General features: G+C 48.8%; 1 protein-coding gene across 1 annotated transcript in view; it reads left to right on the forward strand.

The window, feature by feature from the left end:
• Window positions 1-647: 647 nt before the first annotated feature.
• The window catches only part of LOC106745840, a 43,017-nt gene continuing 24,653 nt past the window's right edge, over window positions 648-19,011 (forward strand). Inside the window, exons 1-2 of the mRNA XM_014621808.1 lie at window positions 648-2,332; window positions 2,974-3,169. Of these exons, the coding sequence (XP_014477294.1) occupies window positions 648-2,332; window positions 2,974-3,166 (1,878 nt within the window). The 3' untranslated portion in view covers window positions 3,167-3,169. The remainder of the gene's footprint in view (window positions 2,333-2,973; window positions 3,170-19,011) is intronic.

Here is a 19,011-nt window from a genome sequence, read left to right on the forward strand (position 1 = left end):
ATTAGTGATTTATTATTTATCAGTGATTTGATTCAATAAGGAAGAAGCCCTCCACCAAATTGGACGCTGATAGGTTAATGAAGAAACGCCGGCGTTTGGAATAGATAATGATCGGATTACAACACACACGGAGAAAAATTTCAATTCCTACATTAAGAGGAGAAATATGAAAAAAAAAATAAAAAAAAACTTTCTTCGGTGGATACCTAATAACATATTTTTATTCATACTAATATACATGTTATTCTACTGAGAAAAAAATGTTTAATAAAAAAAATATAATTTTTTAAACTTGTAGCACGAAATCGATAGTTTATCCTATTTAAATAAAAGAATATATTTATTGCACGATGAAGTAAGTTAGCAGCCCGCCTTATTTTAGTTAGCTTTTAAGAAATTCGTTGGGTTAAAGGAAGAGGACGAAAGAGAATCAAGATAAGAATATCAGCGAAATTTGCATAATTAGTAAAAAATTGAGTCAACGAAAAATTGTGTGAAAAATATCGTCCTCGAGAAAGGAAGCGAATCCTTCTGACGAAGCGTTCTTCTCCGCAGATGGGGCATAGAGGAGCGACGCGCGGCCAGCAGCAGTAGCGCCGATCCATCGTCGGTGGGCTCGTCGGGCCGCGCGGGGGGACGCGGCGGCGATGGCCGCGACGGACGGGCAGATCGTCGTTGCGGCGGCGCGCTGGGCCGAGGAGGCGAGCTACCTGCGCGAGTTCGTCTCCAAGTACCGTCTGCCGGCGGTCATCAAGATCACCAAGGGCCAATATGGCGGGCTGGGCGTGCCGACGCTGCCGGCCCCGAGTCTGCAGAGCACGGCGCTCCTGGTGTCCGCCGGCCGTCGGCGGAAGATCGTCGCCCAGGCGGTGAAGATCAAGGAGGGCCGGAGGGTCGTCGGCGTCGGGCCGAGGCTCGCGATACCGGACTCCTACACCGGCTACTTCGAGATCCTCAGCGAGGAGGGGAGGGCGGTGCGCGGCATCGAGTCGGTGAGCGAGCTGTCGCGACGCTGCCCGGAGGAGGGCGCGCTGGTGCGCGAGACGCTGCGCGGGATCGGGTGTCGGGTGGACGACGGGATCGTCGTGCCGGAGGGCACGAGGACCCTGCCGGCCGGCGAGACGATCGTCACCGCCGGTGAGGTCGCCCTGCCCGGCCGGGGCCGTTTCCTCCGGTGCGTCGACTGCCGGGGCGACAGCGTGCTCCTGGGGATGGAGCAGCGCGGCCGGTTCAGCGCGTTGGCGCGCGAGGACAACATCAGCGGCGTGCACACCGCCCGGGCGCTCCTCAGCAAACGTCTGCCGCTGACGGTGCGGCTGGTGCACGGCCAGCCGCCGCGGGGTCTCAAGTCCTCCTCCCAGTTCGTCCCCGAGCTCAGGCTGCTCTCCACCTTCGAGGAGGAGCACGTGTTCGCGCTGCCGTTACAGCGCGAGGGCGCGGCGGTCGCGCTGCCGCTCGCGGCCCCCCTCAAGCTGGTGAAGGCGCGCAACGAGGAGGTCCTGCGGGCCATGCAGGAGTTCACCAGGCTGGTGGAGCGCGCCTCCCGGCTGGTCGCCGACGTCGCGGATCGCGCCCACGTGCTGGACGGCCGTCTGGGCGAGAGCAAACCCCCCCGACGGAGCGGCTCCGGCGGCTTCCTCAGGCGGCCCTCGACCAACTCGGAGCACGCGCCGCCGGCCGTCGCTCATCACAGGAACGCCGCCGGGCATCATCATCATCATCATCACTATCACAGCAACGGCCACCAGAGCGGCCACATAGCGGGTTACCGGGACGAGAACCGGGTGCCGCCGTCCGCCTGCACCGAGGACTACGACGAGATCGATCAGATCTACGACTACGTGCGCGGCTTCGCGCCGCTGCCGAAGAGCGTGAGGTCGCCGTACGAGAGCCCGTTGCCCGGCGGACAGACGCCGCCGCCGCTCACGCCGGTCACGGTGACGATCGCGCCGCTCCTGGACGACCGGCCGGAGCCGCCGCCGATCGAGACGATACCGACGAAGAAGATCCAGGCGGAGAAGCGGACGAGGCGCGCGGTCAAGGAGGCGCCCCAGCAGCCGGCCTCGAGGGTCGAGAAGCCGCCGTTGGCGAAGCTCTACGTGAAGAACAGCGGCACGCAGCGCGGACGGCCGCTAATGAGGCAGAAGAGCGCGTCGCCGCTGAAGGAGACGCCGCCGGGTTACAAGGGCGGCTCGCCGCTCTTCAACATCAGATACAAGAGCCTCACGAATCTCCAGCAGGCGATGGAGCTCGACGGCACGCTCGACTCCAGCCACTCCGGCGGCAGGACGTCCGGGGACTCCGGCGCGGGCGCTAAGCTGCCGGAAAAGAGGTCAGTTTCCTTCTCTCGAAATACCTTCGGTGATAACGGTTTCTCCATTCAAACTGATAGACGAATTCCGGACATTCAGCCAGTTTCTGACCAACCACTGATCATCATTTCTGCTAACCAGCTGCTTTTTAGCTAGTTTTCTTGCCTGGAAACTTACGGGTTTCGGGTATGACTTCGTCAGAAACTGGACAGGTTCTGAACTGAAACTATCGAGAAACTAGCCGAATTAAATAGTACACGTAATAATATATATTTATTCATTTAAAATTTATTATATTTGCTCGTAATCATATTTATTCGTTAATTTGAAATACATTAACGTGAACTTTATTAATTTCTTTCATACAAGTTGAGATAATTCATCAATTTCACAAAATTATCTTACGGGCCGCTTGTGTCGAATTACCCCGGAGGAGTGATTTCAATCTCCGAAGAAAGACACGCGCGGGAACGGCGAAGAAACACTCATACTCTCAGATGTTCCGCAATATATCCGAAACTCCTCGGAATCGGTTGCGTTTTCCCTATCAGTCGCAAAAATCAAAGAAATCGCACCATTCTCGCGTATCCGTTGCCAACGATCGCACGGAGATGGAACGATGATTGATCGTCTCTTACCGATGTCGTTTGCGGATATCTAGATCGAGACGTTTAAGCAGGCCGCGATCGCTGACGAATTTAGTCTGGGAGCTTCGAGGTGGAAGCGGCCTCGGCTGCACGAGACCGGAAACTCCGCCGCCCGCCACGACAGCACCACTGCCACCGACTAAATGCGGGCCACGTCTGGCTGTCACTGTCGTGGCACCCCGACGTGTCGGCACGCTCTACCTCTAACTCGTGAGTACCATATTTTCTGTCTCCTCTTTCCGGCAGTTCTACAGGTAAACGCGCCGTTCGACGTTTTTTTTTACATTAACCTTCCCAACGAAATTACGTCAAGATTTTTCACATTTTATACTTTCAAATAAAAAGATACATCTGCAAAACGACATTTGATCAGCACACTTGTATAATCGAACGAGCACCACTCCCCTTTTACTCGAATCGATCAATCAGCGGTCGGAAAATTCACTCGACGCGGACACTTTCTTTCCCAGCTTCTTTTCTCGTAATTTTGTCAATGTCAATCCTACGACTGCTTATTGATCGTTCGAGTGAGAGAAAAGTGCTCGTCCAATTTTCCATCGCAAATCTCGCGGATGCGTTTTTTTTTTCTTTGAAAGTATCGCGCAAAGAAGTTTCGCGTAAACAAGTCACAGCGACCGCTCCATAATGCGGAATGGAAATTTCGACTTGGTCGCGCGAGAACGAAACACGCCGGTTGTTTCCCGAGCGCATCCTTCGCCGGTCCTCTTCTTCGTTTCCCCTATTTCACAGCCGCCACAGGATGATACTTGCCGTCGAGCGAGTGGCAGGACTATTTGTCGAACGGGCGGACACGCACGTCGCAATTAACTATGTTGAGGAAATACCGGTTACGACGTAGTTACGGCGTACTTTGTCCGGGAAGGAGGACGGAATCGTTAAATTCGCCGGATCGGCCCACAGGATAGGCGGGATGATCTTTTAACGGAGCACTTTACTGGCGCGTTATAAAAGACGCGTCAGCTGTGTATGCGTGTGCGCTCCTTCCCTATTGCCATAAGTCCTTATTCATTTAATCGTCCTGTTCCCTCTCTCCATAATCCTCCTCCTCCCCTCCGCCCGATGCTCGTAATGATGTCGAGGAAATGCACCTGTCTCGGATTCACGATTCAGGAAGTCCCGCGATTACCGCCAATTACGATCCGTGAAGAAATCCATTCTTATACGGCGTAATCGATTCGCATGCCGGACCCATGTAAGGTGCATTCGAGTTGCGCACGGAGGAAACAATGTATTTTCGCCGGAACAGCAAATGTTTGTCGATATAGTGACGGCGAAAAAAACATTTTTTGCTGTCTAAACAAATTGTTTTTTACTCTCACCATATTGACGAGCATTTGCTGTTTTAGCAAGATCTGTTTTCTCCGTGCGAAAAGACACGTTACGAGCTGCGGGACAATCTCGAGTCGAAATTCGGATGCTACTTTGACGCTTTCAGGAACAGTTTGCGTCTATTCAGACGATAGTCCAGTGGAAAGCAACATTTGTTGATTTACTTTCTAAATCTTTAATTCCGCACGGAGAACAAAAGTAATTTAGGGGGACCGCAAATAATACGCCGTCGTAGCGCTAAAAAATAAATGAATATACAGGGTTTCTTAAACACTATCCGACGTTTTGAGAATTAATTTCTGAGGTCTTTTTATGAAGAAAAATTCGCACGAACATACGACTGGTTTCATCATAAAACGAGCTCCAATAACAACTTCTGAGATATTGGACAGTACTTAAGGAACATCCTGTATTTATTACTTTTCTCCGTGTATACAGATTTAACTTTAACGCTATTTAGAGGCTGTAAATACCGTCGACATTTCGATTATGAAATTCATCTGAGTGTTCAAGATTGCCTCGCCGAAAAACTTGAATACTTCGTCGAAATACGAGTCAGAATGGGAGTAAGTAATTAAGTGATTCGAATTAAATCCATTTCGCCGTCTCAGCTACCACTGTGTCGTGGAATCAAAGATTTAACGTAGAGTCAAATCTTCTGTCTCGAACGAGAATCGTCGTCATCGACCTCCCTCCCTCTCGGGGGATGAGAAATCCGCGAAACCTGCCGCGTCGTCCTCGAGGTCACGACGACATCCTCGCGACACTTCGACGACGTCCGGCTCGCCGATATCGGGCCGTCGGAGACGAGGAACGCGGCGATCTCCCGCGGATCGTCCCGCTCTCCGTCCGCCGATGAAAATCGACAGCGACGAGAGATTGAAAGCGTTCCCTCGTCACGGGGGCTCTGCGGGCGACGAGGCGTTTACCGGAGGAAGTCGGGAATCACAAAGCTTCCTGCTGCGTACATCCGCAATCCAGCTGAGATACCGGTTGCTATTCCCAAGCCGTGGAAATTAGCGAGGTCCGCGTAGGTTAATCTGCCGTGGCCTAACTCTTCTCCCTCCCCTCCCCCCCCTCTTTCTCTCTTTCCCTCTCTTTCTCTCTCTCTCTCGCTCTCTTTCTGCGGGTGCTGTTTAGCGGGAGACTCAGCGGTTCGCCTCGCGAGAGGAGGACGGCTTGGAAGTTGAAGGCGAAGGAGAGAGAGAGAGAGTGAGAGAGAGAGAGAAGGAGAGAACGAGGAGATAGTTGAACGGCGGTGGACAGCCTCGGGGTATATAACGTCATCCTCGCTCGCTCGCGGTGCAACGCTATAATAGCCCTGGTTCGCCGCGGAGCGTCGCTCGTCGTGAGCGGAATTAAACGAGACCAGGTTCAACGGCTGGACAAACCGTGGCTTCCGGTCGTCGATGCCTTCCCTCCTCTCACCTCCTCACCGTTCCGCTCTCATCCTCCGCGTCCACCTACTCGATCGCGCATCACGGAGATTACGATTGTGCGTGCCGCGATTTCATCGTCGCCCGGCGCGAAGAAAGCGAACGGCTTCCGATTACGCGAATCGGACGACGATCGAACGTCCGCGCCGGTGCGAACCTGCAGGCAGGCCACGAAGATCGGCGTAATCTCCGCTGACATTTCCGAGCCGAAATTTCGACGCCAATTTCGGAAGATACTTCGCGCCTGCTTCGGACGGTCTGTTGATTAGTTGGAATCTACGCGGACGGCGCTACGCACGGCCAACTTCTCTCTTGAACTCCTGTAATATTTCGATGGATTCTACGAAATCTACGAATTTAATTTCAATGCTAAAATCCTACGGTAAACAAGCTGTCTCGACGCTGAAACCAAAATACGAGAACGGAAATTTCAGACACCATTCTAATCAAATTGGGAGCAAGTTGAAATTGAACCCATTTTGTTACTTTAGTTTCTAACGCGTCATGTGATTAAAGATTTAACAAAGGGTGAGGTTTAAGGTGGAACTTTGGACCCGGGTCGATCCCCGCGCGAAGCATCCGCGCGATTAGTTTTCCATTAGTCATCCGTGATTAACGTGAGAAACGAGTCGGCCGAGTGATCGATCGATCGATCGGAGAAACCGGACCGCGAAGGGACGGAGAGTCGCACGAGTGGGAAACGCGACAGTTTCGCGACGCGGGAAGCTCAAACCGGTCGCGACGACATATCTTAAGCGGGATCTACAATGAAAATTTCAGCTCTGAGCCTGAAAAAATTGACCGATCGGTTATTCTCCTCGTATTCGACTGACGTGATCGGTCAATTTCTTAAGGCTCGGAGCTCAAAGCACCTCGCGCGAATCCCCGCGGCTTCCGCTAATTTCGACCTCGTCATCTTCGCCGAAACGGAACTTGCCGTCGCTTCGGCCTCTTCTAAATCACTCCGCCGTCCGCTTGTCACTTGCGGCTACCCGCAGCTCGCGCCCATTTCCACGTACATTTTAATGCCGAAGCGCTCTAAACGCCGCGCGCTGAAAATTACCGGCTGTCTCCCCGAGAAACGAGGGTGCGCTCCGTCGTCGTAACCGTCTCCCTCGGCTGCGTTAATTAATTAACGCGGATCGAAAACACGGTCTTCTCCCTTCTCCCCCCTCCTCCCATCCCGTCCTTCTCAACCCTCTAGGAGGCGTCGGGATTCCAGGGGAATAAATGGCGCACGTTTACGTACGCTGCGTTAACCTTCCGTAGCCGGTTTTTGGGGTCGCCGATTACGAATCCAAGGTCCAAGATTGAAAATTTTTCTTAATTTGAGTTGGCGGAGGACCGAAATTGCAGCCGAATCACTTGGAATTTGGTCTAAATATGATTTTGTCTCATGCAGATTGTATCATTTCAATCCCTCTAATTCGTTTTCGCGATATCGCGTTTCATAATTTGCACTCGGGAGCTTTGGAAGCTACAAACACTGAGTTCGATCCACTATTGTGTACTCGACATTTCGAATTTGATCATTTTTCCATCTCGAGCCCAGATTCGTAATCAGCGACTCGAAAATCCCCCTGGGGTGTGATTTGAAGAGAATCGCTTCATTTGTTGCTATTTCGATCCGCCATATTGAACTGCCATCTTCGATTCTGCTAATCGTCTAATTCCGACATCAGACGTTGAAAGACCTCGTTAAACAAGTTTCAACACCGAAATTTTGGAAAAATCGCCGGGAAGTGTATTTTCTCCGGTAAGAAGACAGGCAATTTTCTTAATTTCGTTATTTACAACGCTTTTGCATCCAAGAAAATGTATATTTCCACGATCTTTAGCATTCACCCATCCGCGAGATACTAGAAAAATGAAAGAAGAACGGTCGGAGTGCGATGAAAATTTCATCGAGGAAAATCTGCGAGTAAAAAGGTGAGAAGCAAACATCCCAGCGTGCGTCTAAGGGTTAAGTCGCGGCCGATAATTAGAAACTAATCGGCGCCAAGTGGCGTTTTCACGTGGGGCTCGTCGGCAGTCCCGCCGGATAGAGAGAGCTAGCGAAGCGGCGGAGGGGGGGGGAGACTATTATCTCGAAAATTGCTGGGTGCGCGTCGCCCGCGGTACCCCCCTGGGTGCGCGTCCCTCGCGACGACGACGTTGATTAATATCAACAAATTCCTCCGCGCATTCGTGTATGATTACGCTCGTGGCGATACGCCGCGCGGCGATGTTGGTTAACGCTCGCGATCGGCCGGTGACGCGGCGAACCTGGTATTTACGGGGCGAGGATCCGCGCGCGGCGTCGTCGATATCACAAGCGGGCGTTTCATAATATTAAGGCCGATCCACATTCGAGGCGCGCTCCCGCTTCCGTCTCGGCTGCCTTCCTCGTTGCTGCCGGTGACTTTTTCGCGGGAATCCGCGACTCGAGCGCGATCATCTTCAAAATTGCTAGGCGGCGTTGTTCGCTTGTTAGGCCGCCGCGAGAGCGCACGATCTCGCGGATCTCTCGCCCTTTCAACGAGGGCGTTGTAATAAGAGCTTTCGACGCTGCCGGCTTGATTTATCGCTGCGCGCCGATACGCTACGACGCCGGCCGCGTAATTTAATTCCGCGCGGCACTGCGGAGGAGGAAAAGAAATTGTTCCGCGTGTCGGATTAACGCAGATCCGCGAGGTTCCGCGATTTCATTCAACTTCCCTTCGCGACGCTATTGACTCCTTCGCCGCGTCGAATTCCCACGCGAATAGGAGGGAAGTTCGAGGGGAGAAATGCAGGGGGGAATCCCTCGGGATTTGCGTTGGAAACTTGAGATTTTCCGGATCACCAGTTTCGGGGAACAATCATTTCGGAAGCGACATCATTCATACGCGTAGCCCGCCGATGAATTCGCTGAACGAACGTTGCAGAGTTCCGTTTTTCACTGCGTTTTCTCGCTCTCCTCTAACCGAAATCATGCATATTTATCGTAGCCCGCTGACCCACCGGTTTCACATTGCATGCAAATTGCGGACGACGTTCGGCCCCGACGAGGCTCCTTGTTACTCCGTCCCATTGTCTGCCTACATCCTCTCTTCCCGGTGAAAAAAATGCCGCGCAGTTGACGCGCGTCGCGCTTGTGGGCCCGTCCTGAGTCATCCGACGAACTTTTTCACCTATTTACCATCTAAAACCATCTACGTACTTGAGTGGTGCGCAAGCGAGCGAAGAAACCGACGACAGACAATGGCGAGGCGAAGAGGAGCTCGTAAAAAGAACAGTGGAAGGAGGACTCACGTGTCTCGAAAGCTCCGTCTCTCACCTGAAACTCATCGCCCACGTGGGTGACGCGACGCGTGGTTGCGGGGTGTCTCAAGTTCCCTTCGAGTTGTTGCGTCTGCGAACTCTCCGACCAATTCGTAGAAGAGATTCTTTCTTAACACATTGTTGATCGATCACGAGGAGATCCGTGCCTCTCACGCCGGTCGTCTCGAGTACTCTCCGCCGGGTCAACTCGCGTTTCACTAATGATTATTCATCGTAAAAACGACAAAGGAAAAGGAAAGGAACAAAAAGAGGAATCTGAACATATTCGGTCCGACGATATGTAAATTTATGTTGATTCATACGAAATAGCCAGAGAAAGGTGGCAGCCTTAGTTGAGCTTTAAGTAGCCGGTCAACATCGGGAGAATCTCCCGGAGATTATAATTACACTTTCGTACGTGTTGAAAAAAATTTTCAGTAAAAACGGTCCACGGGAATTTTCGTGTTATTTCAACAAGGTGAATACATTAATTCGACATATATTTATATACTTTTTATCGCATTTCCCTTCGCTCAAGTGACAAAATAAATAAATAATAAGAGATTCCCGGTGGACCGTTTTTAACACTAAATTTTCTACTATATAAGTACGAACTAATATATAGGATATCCCAGTTTTCGCGGTATTAATTTTACCAAGAGATTTTCCGAGCAATTTAAAGTTAACTGTTCCCCGATGGAAATGTCGAGACATCAACAGTTTCCGAGATACAAATAATTGAAGAAGCGGATCTTCTCGCGAACTGAACTTTCGGCATTCGAATAGACAATAAAAAATTATTTTCTGAAATTATTCTCTCCGATGAATTTCAAACGAACTTTAACAGAATCTTAATTCGATACTTAGCTACACACATACATACACACACACAAATATATTATGTCGAACGTTGAAAAGTTGCCGTAATTAACGGTAACTTTCTTCGATATTTCCGCCGGAGGAAAATTAGCTTTGAATTACTCAGGTAACCTCTCAGTGAAATTAACTCTGAAATTACTCAGATAATCTCTCGGTAAAATTGAAGTCGCGAAAACCGGGACGCGTCCGGTGGAAGGATGAATCTTGCTGAAACAATAAGAATAAAAGCGCACGTGGTCCACCGCGCGAGCGGTGCTTTCCCGAGATCTGTTCGCGGACCTGAAGTCAATCGAAGGATGCGTGTGTTGAAAGTATTAATTGGCCACCAATGCGGTCATTAACGAGACCCGGATCTCCGGAGGCTGACAGCACGCCGATAAATAGAATTAATACTCGCGGTCGCTTTCGCGTTCACGAGTTTCTCCTAAACTCCTCTGCGTTATAATAATTCCTGATTTTTCCCGCACGGGAAACGCTCACGAGACGTCGCTCGATGCACGGTGAACGCTTTCTCGTCTCGTGCAACATGCATATATTTTTATGCAAAGGACGAGGGGGACGGATTTGCCCGTTTCCCCTCGCCATATTCAAACACTCGTCATTTCGCGTGATGGAATAATTAAATGGATTATTCAAGGATCGTCTACATTGGAAGTAAGTAAAGGGCGAGTAGAAAATGGGAACGATTCATTTCACCGATGCCTAATGATTTACTTTATTCCATCAAAAACAAATCTTTTATTCCATACTCCGCAGTCTTACTGTCTCAAATATAGACGGCCCTTAAAAAGTCGCGATCGTTCGAAAATCCGCTCTTGACTCGAGTCGAAATTTTAATACTTCACGCTCTTAAGGATAATTTACGTCTAATTAGGTGTCCTATTTAGAACTAGAAAACATTTATTTCGACGATATTGACACTTGTTAACTTTCCTCTTCAACTTTCAATTCTGCACGGAGAAAAAATATTCAAAAAATAAAAAATAATTATTCTATGAACATTAATAACATATTTACTTAAATTTCTCAGCTCTTTTATTTAAGTAAAATAAACAATATTTCTATAAATAGTTACAGATTTGAGAAAATGTATATTTTATTTTCGAAAGGAGTTTCTCAGTGTAAAAATATGTATTGGTATAAATAAATATATATATATANTTGAAACGACTCTATTTTTCTTCTACATCATAGGTATGTACTTGGAACTAATAGCCTCTATGCATTACTAGGCTGGAGTGCAAAGGGTTAAATATTTTTCTTCTCAATGCACGGATTTAATTTTAATGCTACGGTAGAACAACCGATTTTATTAAATTTACATTGATAATATTTTAATTTGACGCTCAAACAGCGAAACGGGAAATTTAAGGCATTATCAGGATCAATAAGCAGTTAATTATATGATTAAAATATTTGAATTTCTTAAATATATTTCGCCATCTTAGCTCTCGTACTGTTGTAAAATGAAAGATTTCACATGGCATCAGAGTTTCGAGCGGGCCTCGTCGCATCGTACGTATAAAACACTGCGAACTAACCGGGAATCGCAGAGGTCGTACTTAAAGTGTAACGAGCGTGAAGGTATCGCGCGACATTCGCGTGTACATAAGTATCGAGTACGTAAGTAACGTCGCGAGGAAAGCGTTATAATGTACCGTGCTTTAAATCGTAGAGTTTACCGCGACGGACACGCTCGCCTACGGAGAGACGAAGAGAGATAGAAAACGCAGAAAAGAAAGAAAGACTCTCCCGGCGTGGATTGCGCAAGAGGCCCGTCAACACTCTGTTCTCTGCGATTTTCTCCGCGAAAGCGAAGCAAATCGACGGCGTAGACGGCGTGCCTCGCGCCCACGTGTGTCCCTCTGCGTGCGTACAACGTCGAGCGGCTTCGAAAGAACACCTTCCGCGTCTACATGTATGCGCTCGATTCATAATTAGTTATTACCGCGGTAGCCGCGACGGCAATGAATCAGGAACCGAATGAAAATATCGATCCGGTTCCGGTAAAATATTGAATAAAGGTTCCGGTCTCGGTTCTCCGGACAACGAAAATACCGGTAAACCGTTTAAATCAAACCGGTTTCTTTCGGTTCCGGTTCTTTAAATTTGTTTACTTACTGAAATTTTTATCGACTTAAATTTTACACATATGTGTAACGTGTACAATAATATATTATAAGAAATAATTATATCACTTTCTTGGTGTAGATGGCATTTCTTCACTATTTCCATCTTCTGCCCTTAACTTTTTTGGATATACAATATTGTCCTTGTTATTTGTAACCTTTTCCTAACGGAACATGGAAATTATGTAGATTCAGAGACTATTCGGAGAATGTCTCGATATTCCCCGAGCTTTTTCAGAATATACATGTGCCGTTCGAGTGATTTGTACAATTCAGGATGATTGTCTTTCTATTTATCTCAAAATTGTAATATATTACTTTTCCTATTAATTCTCTTCTATATTACTTTTTCTATTAATTCTCTTCTGTTCAATATTGTATGCTTGAAATTAATCTTCCATTTGTCGCGATAACTAATCAATGTTCTGCTTTTTCGTGAGAACTAGGATTTTATTATGAAATGAGAAAGATATGATTATTTAAAATCACAGAATAAGAACCGAAAAGAGCAGCAAACCGAGAAAAAGTGTAACGGTTCCGATTTCAGTTCCGGTTTTGTAGACTTTATAAAATTTCGGTACGGTTTACGGTCCCGGTCCGACAAAAATACCGGTTTCCATACGGTTTTCGCTTTCGGTTCCGGTCCGGGTCCCTGCAATGAATCCACGAAAGGTCGTGAGAGAACAGAAAAATCCGCGGAAATATCACGATGGCAACTTGAGTGGAGATTTCAACGCGCGTGCGACAAGGTTGCGGGGAAAAATGCGCCAAGTAGAAACATCACTGCTCGGTCGGACATGGTCCGATCGTATTGTATTGTATCTACTGGATGTAAGCTCGCCGTCCCTCGCAACATTTTTTCCACTCACTCGCAGATATGTTCGCATGGCGAATACATCTGGCATTAAATCATATTTTGCCGAAAAATATAAAACAATATGAAAATAGAAATTACTATTTTCTTTTTTATTTGACTTGGGTTTGTTTAATATAAATAACATAATTTAACATCAAATGTTATTTTGTTTGAATGAAAATGTTATTTCACTAGAGGAAACCATATTGTTTGACAAAAACGTAATGTTATTAAGAGGAAGTAATATTTGTTTTCAATAAAAAGATTTATCCTATCATACATTAAATATTATTTCACTGGAACAGAAACAGAAATTTTTCGTTATTTTTTATAGTGTGATTTCAAATAATTTATTACTTATGACAATCACTATAATGTTTGGATAAAAATACAAAAGAAAAATTTGTTTGACGTAAAGATATTTATTGTTTAAGTGACTAAACAGTTCTGTTTATTGAATTTAACATTCGTTTGTTTGCTCCGTTTCGAAAGGCTAATTTGTTTCGATCAAGCAAATTTTATTAAATCCAGAGAGATCTATTTTCTGTAAACTGTCAAACATTGATGGCCACCCGTAATTGTGCGCGGATTTAAATCAAATAATCTCTACTTTCCCACTGTTTTATATTTCACGGCAAAATTTGATAACGACCAACGATTTGGATAAAAAATCAAGCGATTTGAGGATCGCGAACAAGATCGTTAACGGGATTTCGTCGTGTCGATTCATCCCGCTAATGGCAACGTCGATCCCCGATGATGATCTCGCCGCGATCTCGTGATCATTCGCGATCCCACCGCTCGCGATTCCCTCACTCGGCACCCGCAACCCTCGGGTGGAAACAAAACTTTCTCCCTCTCTTTTTCTTTCCGCCGGAGGAACGAAGTTAGTAGTAGCCGAGTGTCCACGATATCGTATCTACGTGTATGTAAAACCACACAGATGAGTCCATCGGCAACATGAGATCTCTCTCTCTCTCTCTCTTCTCAGCCGGAGAAACGTAGCTAAGTAGCCGAGTGTCCACGATATCGTATCTACGCGTATGTAAAACCCCACGGATGAGCCCGTCGGCAATACGAGACCTCTCTCTCTCTCTTTCGCGCAACCGACGTTCGCGCTCGCGCTTTGTGTTCGACGTGCGCGTCTCGCGCGTACGTACGTACGTACGCATGTACACGTGCGTGCACGTGCATGGGAAACGCGTTTGTGCGTGGGCGGAGACCGGTAGCCGGCTCGCCGCACGGCCGGTTGATCGGCCTGTTGGACCGTGACGTGCCAACCACCACTACTTTATTATTACTACTGCACTCCCGCGTGGTGCGCTTTGCGTTCGGCTCTTCGTACGCTCGAGAGATCCACCAGAGAGCCTTCCCCCTCCCCTCTCTCTTTCCTCGTTTTGCCGGGCGACTCACCGTGAGTAGCGTACCGCGTCCAGATAACACAAGCGCGCGCGCGTGCACGTGTGCGTGTCGCTACGGCGTGCGCGAGCGCGCAAGATTGCCCGGGGTTTATTACACTTGCACCGATGAAATTGTGCATGCGCCGTTCGTTACGCATCTACCTCGGCGAGGTACGATCGCCCGGCAGGAAAGTATCCCGGCACTACGCGCTGGAGAAACTGGCGCAGACGAAGCGGAAAGCACGACGGAAGAGGGGATGAGGAGGGGGGGGNGGGGGGGGGGGAGAGGAGGATCATTGAATAGCGCCCGGAATGTCGGAAAAAGTAGATCTTTATTTCGGTACGCGGAGAGTCTCTCTTTCTCGCTCGCGAGCTATCTCACGCGTATTTTCCGCGCGACCGCGGCTGGAGACGCTGCGGAACACATCCACCTCGATGTTGCGATCCCGATAGCCACGTGAGTTTCAGTATCACTCGGGATTATCCGGATTGAGAAATACGCGATATCTCGGTGCGTAGAGAAAATCATCTCAGTGGCGGTGTGATGGAATAAAGGTCGTAGAGAGAGGGAGAGAGAGAGAGAGAGAGCTTAGAGTGGATCCTTGAATTGAACTAGAAATTTGTTCAATAAGCGTCGAGACGTCTCGATAGAGAATTTCCCGGCCACAGATGCTCGTAAGACGGCAGACTTGACTTCGGGAACATATAATATGGAGATGAGAAAGGAGAAGATTGTCCTCCTCGAGGCGCACACAGCCTCCGTTAAGTTTATTTCTAACGAATTCGACTAGATGCGCGGGATAAATGTTGTCGAGTCGATCGATTTTCAATGGTACGTTTCCAACAATTCTCACACAGAGAATTGTTCTCGAAGACACGAACATTTATGAACTATAAAACATTCCGTAGCGGTCTCCTCCGGCTAGGGTGTGCTCGCGACAGAATTTCACGGCAATACGGAAGATTTAGCGAGCAATATGGGAAAGCGGCGCAAATGACACGATTATAATTGATTAAAAATCAAGTCTGAACTGTTGGTAATACAAAACGGTTCACCGTGCGCGTCCGAAAGATGAGAAATCACGTATCCCATCGACGACGCGTGTTTCCCGTTGAAATCCCGGAATTTCTCTCCCATAATCGACGGCGTTCGTCGCACCGGAGGCCGAAGTGTGAACGCGAGCGGCGACTAATAACGTCCTGGGAATCCCGAAAGATCCCACGTTGCGTGCCGTTACGTTGAAAAACGGCTGTCCCCGATATCGCGAGCACCCGCGAAGGTCGAGGCGAGCTGAATTCCAACCGGTGTCAATTGCGGTCTGGACCAGTCTCGGCAACGCGCTCGCGAGATCCGCTTGCTTTCTCAGTGCGCGCTTGACGGCTCCGTCGGCGTTTTCGCTCTGTCCGCCGGCTGCTCGCTCGTGTATATACAAATTCGCCGTCGTCTTATTACACCGCCGGCTGGAAAACGTCGCGCGTTCCGTTAGGCGTCTACCTTGTAAACCACCGGCCGGACAGTCGGGACTTGCCGAGCTGATCGCGCGGAGGAGAGGAGGGCCGCTGTCGCCGGGGAGGAAAAATTATTTCCAACGCGCCACGAGAGAGAAAGAGAGAGAGAGAGAGCTGGTACTAATTTATAATCCCGCAAACGAGACTTGATAGGAATCCATTTGCTCCGAGAGTGGAGTAACGCACCGTGTATGAACGTACCTCGCGCTGAACGAGCTGTGTGTGCGTGCGAAATATCGCTTTCGATGCGAGATGCAAAAACTGGTATCGCGCTCGGCACGTCGCTGCGAACGTCGTCGTATCTGCGGACTGTGAAATTATTTCGAGGACTCGCGCGCGGGATATTAATAATTCGAGATTACGCGAGCAAACAAGCGACGCGCGCTTCGTCGCTCATTAGAGCGGAGACGCGAGGCCGCGAAAAGAAGGGAAGGGAAAAAATCATCCCTGTAATCGTTTTTCGCGAAAGGGAAAATCTGCGCGGAGGAAACGAGGTGAGGACCTTAAAGCCGGACCTTGGATTTTTCATTTCATTTTTCTCGTATGAACGTTCAACGGGGCCTGCAATTCGAGGTGTAAGGTTTAAGAAATCGGCCAATCATAATCGATTTTTCTTCTATAATTCGACCGGGACTTAGTTATGAGTAATCTTCTGATTATTGTTTCAGCCGGGGAGTCAGAAAGACGCGTTTAGCGTTTGCTATGGGTTTAGAATACGGCCTTAAGTTCCATTCTGGATACGAACGCTAAATACGCCTTTCTACTTTCACGTGCCTTTTTTTCTTACATAAGCGTCACGTGTAACGTCACTTTAACCGAAAAATCAAAAGGAAGGCACGTTTAGTTCGTTATACGTCCAGAAAGGCCCCCCAGAGGCTTTATTCCGGGCGCATAGCGAACGCTGAATGTACCTTTCTAATTCCGCGTTCCTGTTTTCTTACGTGAAAGTCACGTTTAACGTCACGTTGGCCGAAAAATCGAGAGGAAGGTATTCGACATTCGCCGCGAGTCCAGAAGGGCCCACGGGCCCTATTTTGAACGCATAGCAAACGATAAATGTCTTTTAACCTCAAGCCGCACTTTTCTCACACGAACGTTACGTGGTAACGCTTTAACTGAAAAATCAAAAGAAAGGTGCATTTATCAATCACCCAGAAGGGCCTGAAGAGCCTCATTCTGCAAACCTAGCAAATGCTGAATACGCCTTTCCAATTCCATATTTGGATTTTCTTACACAAGCGTGTCACGTGTAACGTTTGTTTCGCCGGAAAATCAAGAGGAAGGTATATTCAATTCTCGTCGTACGTCCAGAAAGACCCTATCTGGGACGAAGAGTGAACGATACACTCTGAAAAAAAAAAATGATTCCGCAGTCGTAGGAAAATTTATCTAGATGGGAGAAATTAACTAAGATGGATAAATGTCTGGCGAACACTTCAATGTCACACGTGTGTTGCATCTAATCAATACAGGCGACAGACATACAATTTTTATCCGAACTATTTGTCTAATTTATATAACGTTGCTCCGGTCGGAAAATCGAAAGTAGGGCAAGTTTAGCTCTCGCTAGAGTCCGGAAGGGTTCCTATTCTGGACGCGTGACGAGCGACAAAGGTGCCTTTTCATTTCGTGATCCGTTTTTCTCACACGAGAGTCGTCACGCACGGACGTTGTTTCAGCTTGACAATCCGACAGGCACAATTAGCGTTCCGCCCAGAACGGTAATAAAATTCCAGCCGTACGAAAGGTCCGAAATCCGCCTGCATCTCGTCCGGATTTTTGCCACTCTCGCTTCTTTGCGTAATCGGCCGTAGCCGTAGGATGCAACGTGCATCTTGAATCCAGCATCCCGATCGAACGCTGATGCGGAACGACTCTCGCCCGCTTCATCTCGTTCGCTCTCGAGAGAGAAAGATCTCTCTCTCTCTCTCTCTCTCTTACACACACATACACACAGCAGACGCACCGTTCGCTTTACGATCTAATCTCTTCTTCTACTCTCACCTTCGATCGCGTTCGCTCGTTTACGGGACCGAGAGAGGCAATTCGCCCGTGGTCTTTCGATATACACACCTCGGCAGCGAGGAGCGCGATCCCCGTCGACCGGTTTTTCGTCGAGAAGAGGAGATGCGACCGCCGTATAAAATCGAGAGAGGAAAAGGAAGGTCGCGCGGTCCGCCGATGATCCAGAAGCAGCTGCTGCAACCGGGGGAGAACACTGGGCTTTTCGTTTCGCCGTCTGCGTACGCTCGACGAATCGGCCGCCTCGGTGTTTTACGACCGCCCGTGAAATCAAACCGCCGGCGGTATTTGCGATGCGGCCGCGCGCGTTTTTTTCCCCTCCCCCGGCTCGTTCGGCTCGCGTGGCTGCGAAAATGCTGCCGATCAGGGGAGGAAATCCCCTGAATCGCCCAGGACCTCGTCCTCGAGGATCGTTTCCGTGGAGTCGCACGAATGTCACCGAGTCGAATTTATTCGAATATATCTGACATTTTACCGGCCCAGCCTCGAAATGTCGCAGGCAAGATGTGCCGCTATTCTTATGCATCTGCTGGAAATCTGCTTTGCATCCGCTCAGGTCCTGTCCGCTAATTTTTCACGCGCAAATCGTCGAGTTATTCATTCAGGAAGCCTCTACCGCTCGAAATTTGGCGCGTGTCATCTGATTAGTTCGGGACACCCTGTATAATCCGCTATTGTCGGCGGATACTTTCTTACAAGGCAGGAACCGGCGAGTAAAATCACGCATACGTAATACGGCGGTCGTGAAACCGTTAAGAACTCGTCGGGAGTATTCGAGCGTGATCGATCGAGGACACGTCGTCCGATTCGCAGGCTAATCCGTCGAATACGCTGCCGATGATTGATCGGGTATCGGATGAAAAATGAGACCGGCGCTGTCGAAACCGGAGAATCGCTCGGAGAAAAAGCGGCGGTGGAATGTATAATTTTGCCGCGCTATCGATCGATCAGAGCGTAACAGCCGTTTAGTCACTCTTCCTGAGATACAACAGAGAGGTACTTAGCTTCCCGATGAAACATTATGACTTCATAACGTTTCTTCTTGCGGGCGAGCGAGCTTGGAAAGAAATTATCGACGGCGTCGCGTTATCCCCGCGGGGAGGGATCGTACATCTGCATTCCTACCGTCGTTTCGTTCGCCGCCGATATAAATCAACCCGGCCGTAGATCAAACGCGGATCCAGATTTC

This window comes from Dinoponera quadriceps, unplaced genomic scaffold (genome assembly GCF_001313825.1).
Source record: "Dinoponera quadriceps isolate SergipeBrazil2010 unplaced genomic scaffold, ASM131382v1 scaffold1692, whole genome shotgun sequence".
Taxonomy (NCBI): Eukaryota; Metazoa; Arthropoda; class Insecta; order Hymenoptera; family Formicidae; genus Dinoponera; species Dinoponera quadriceps.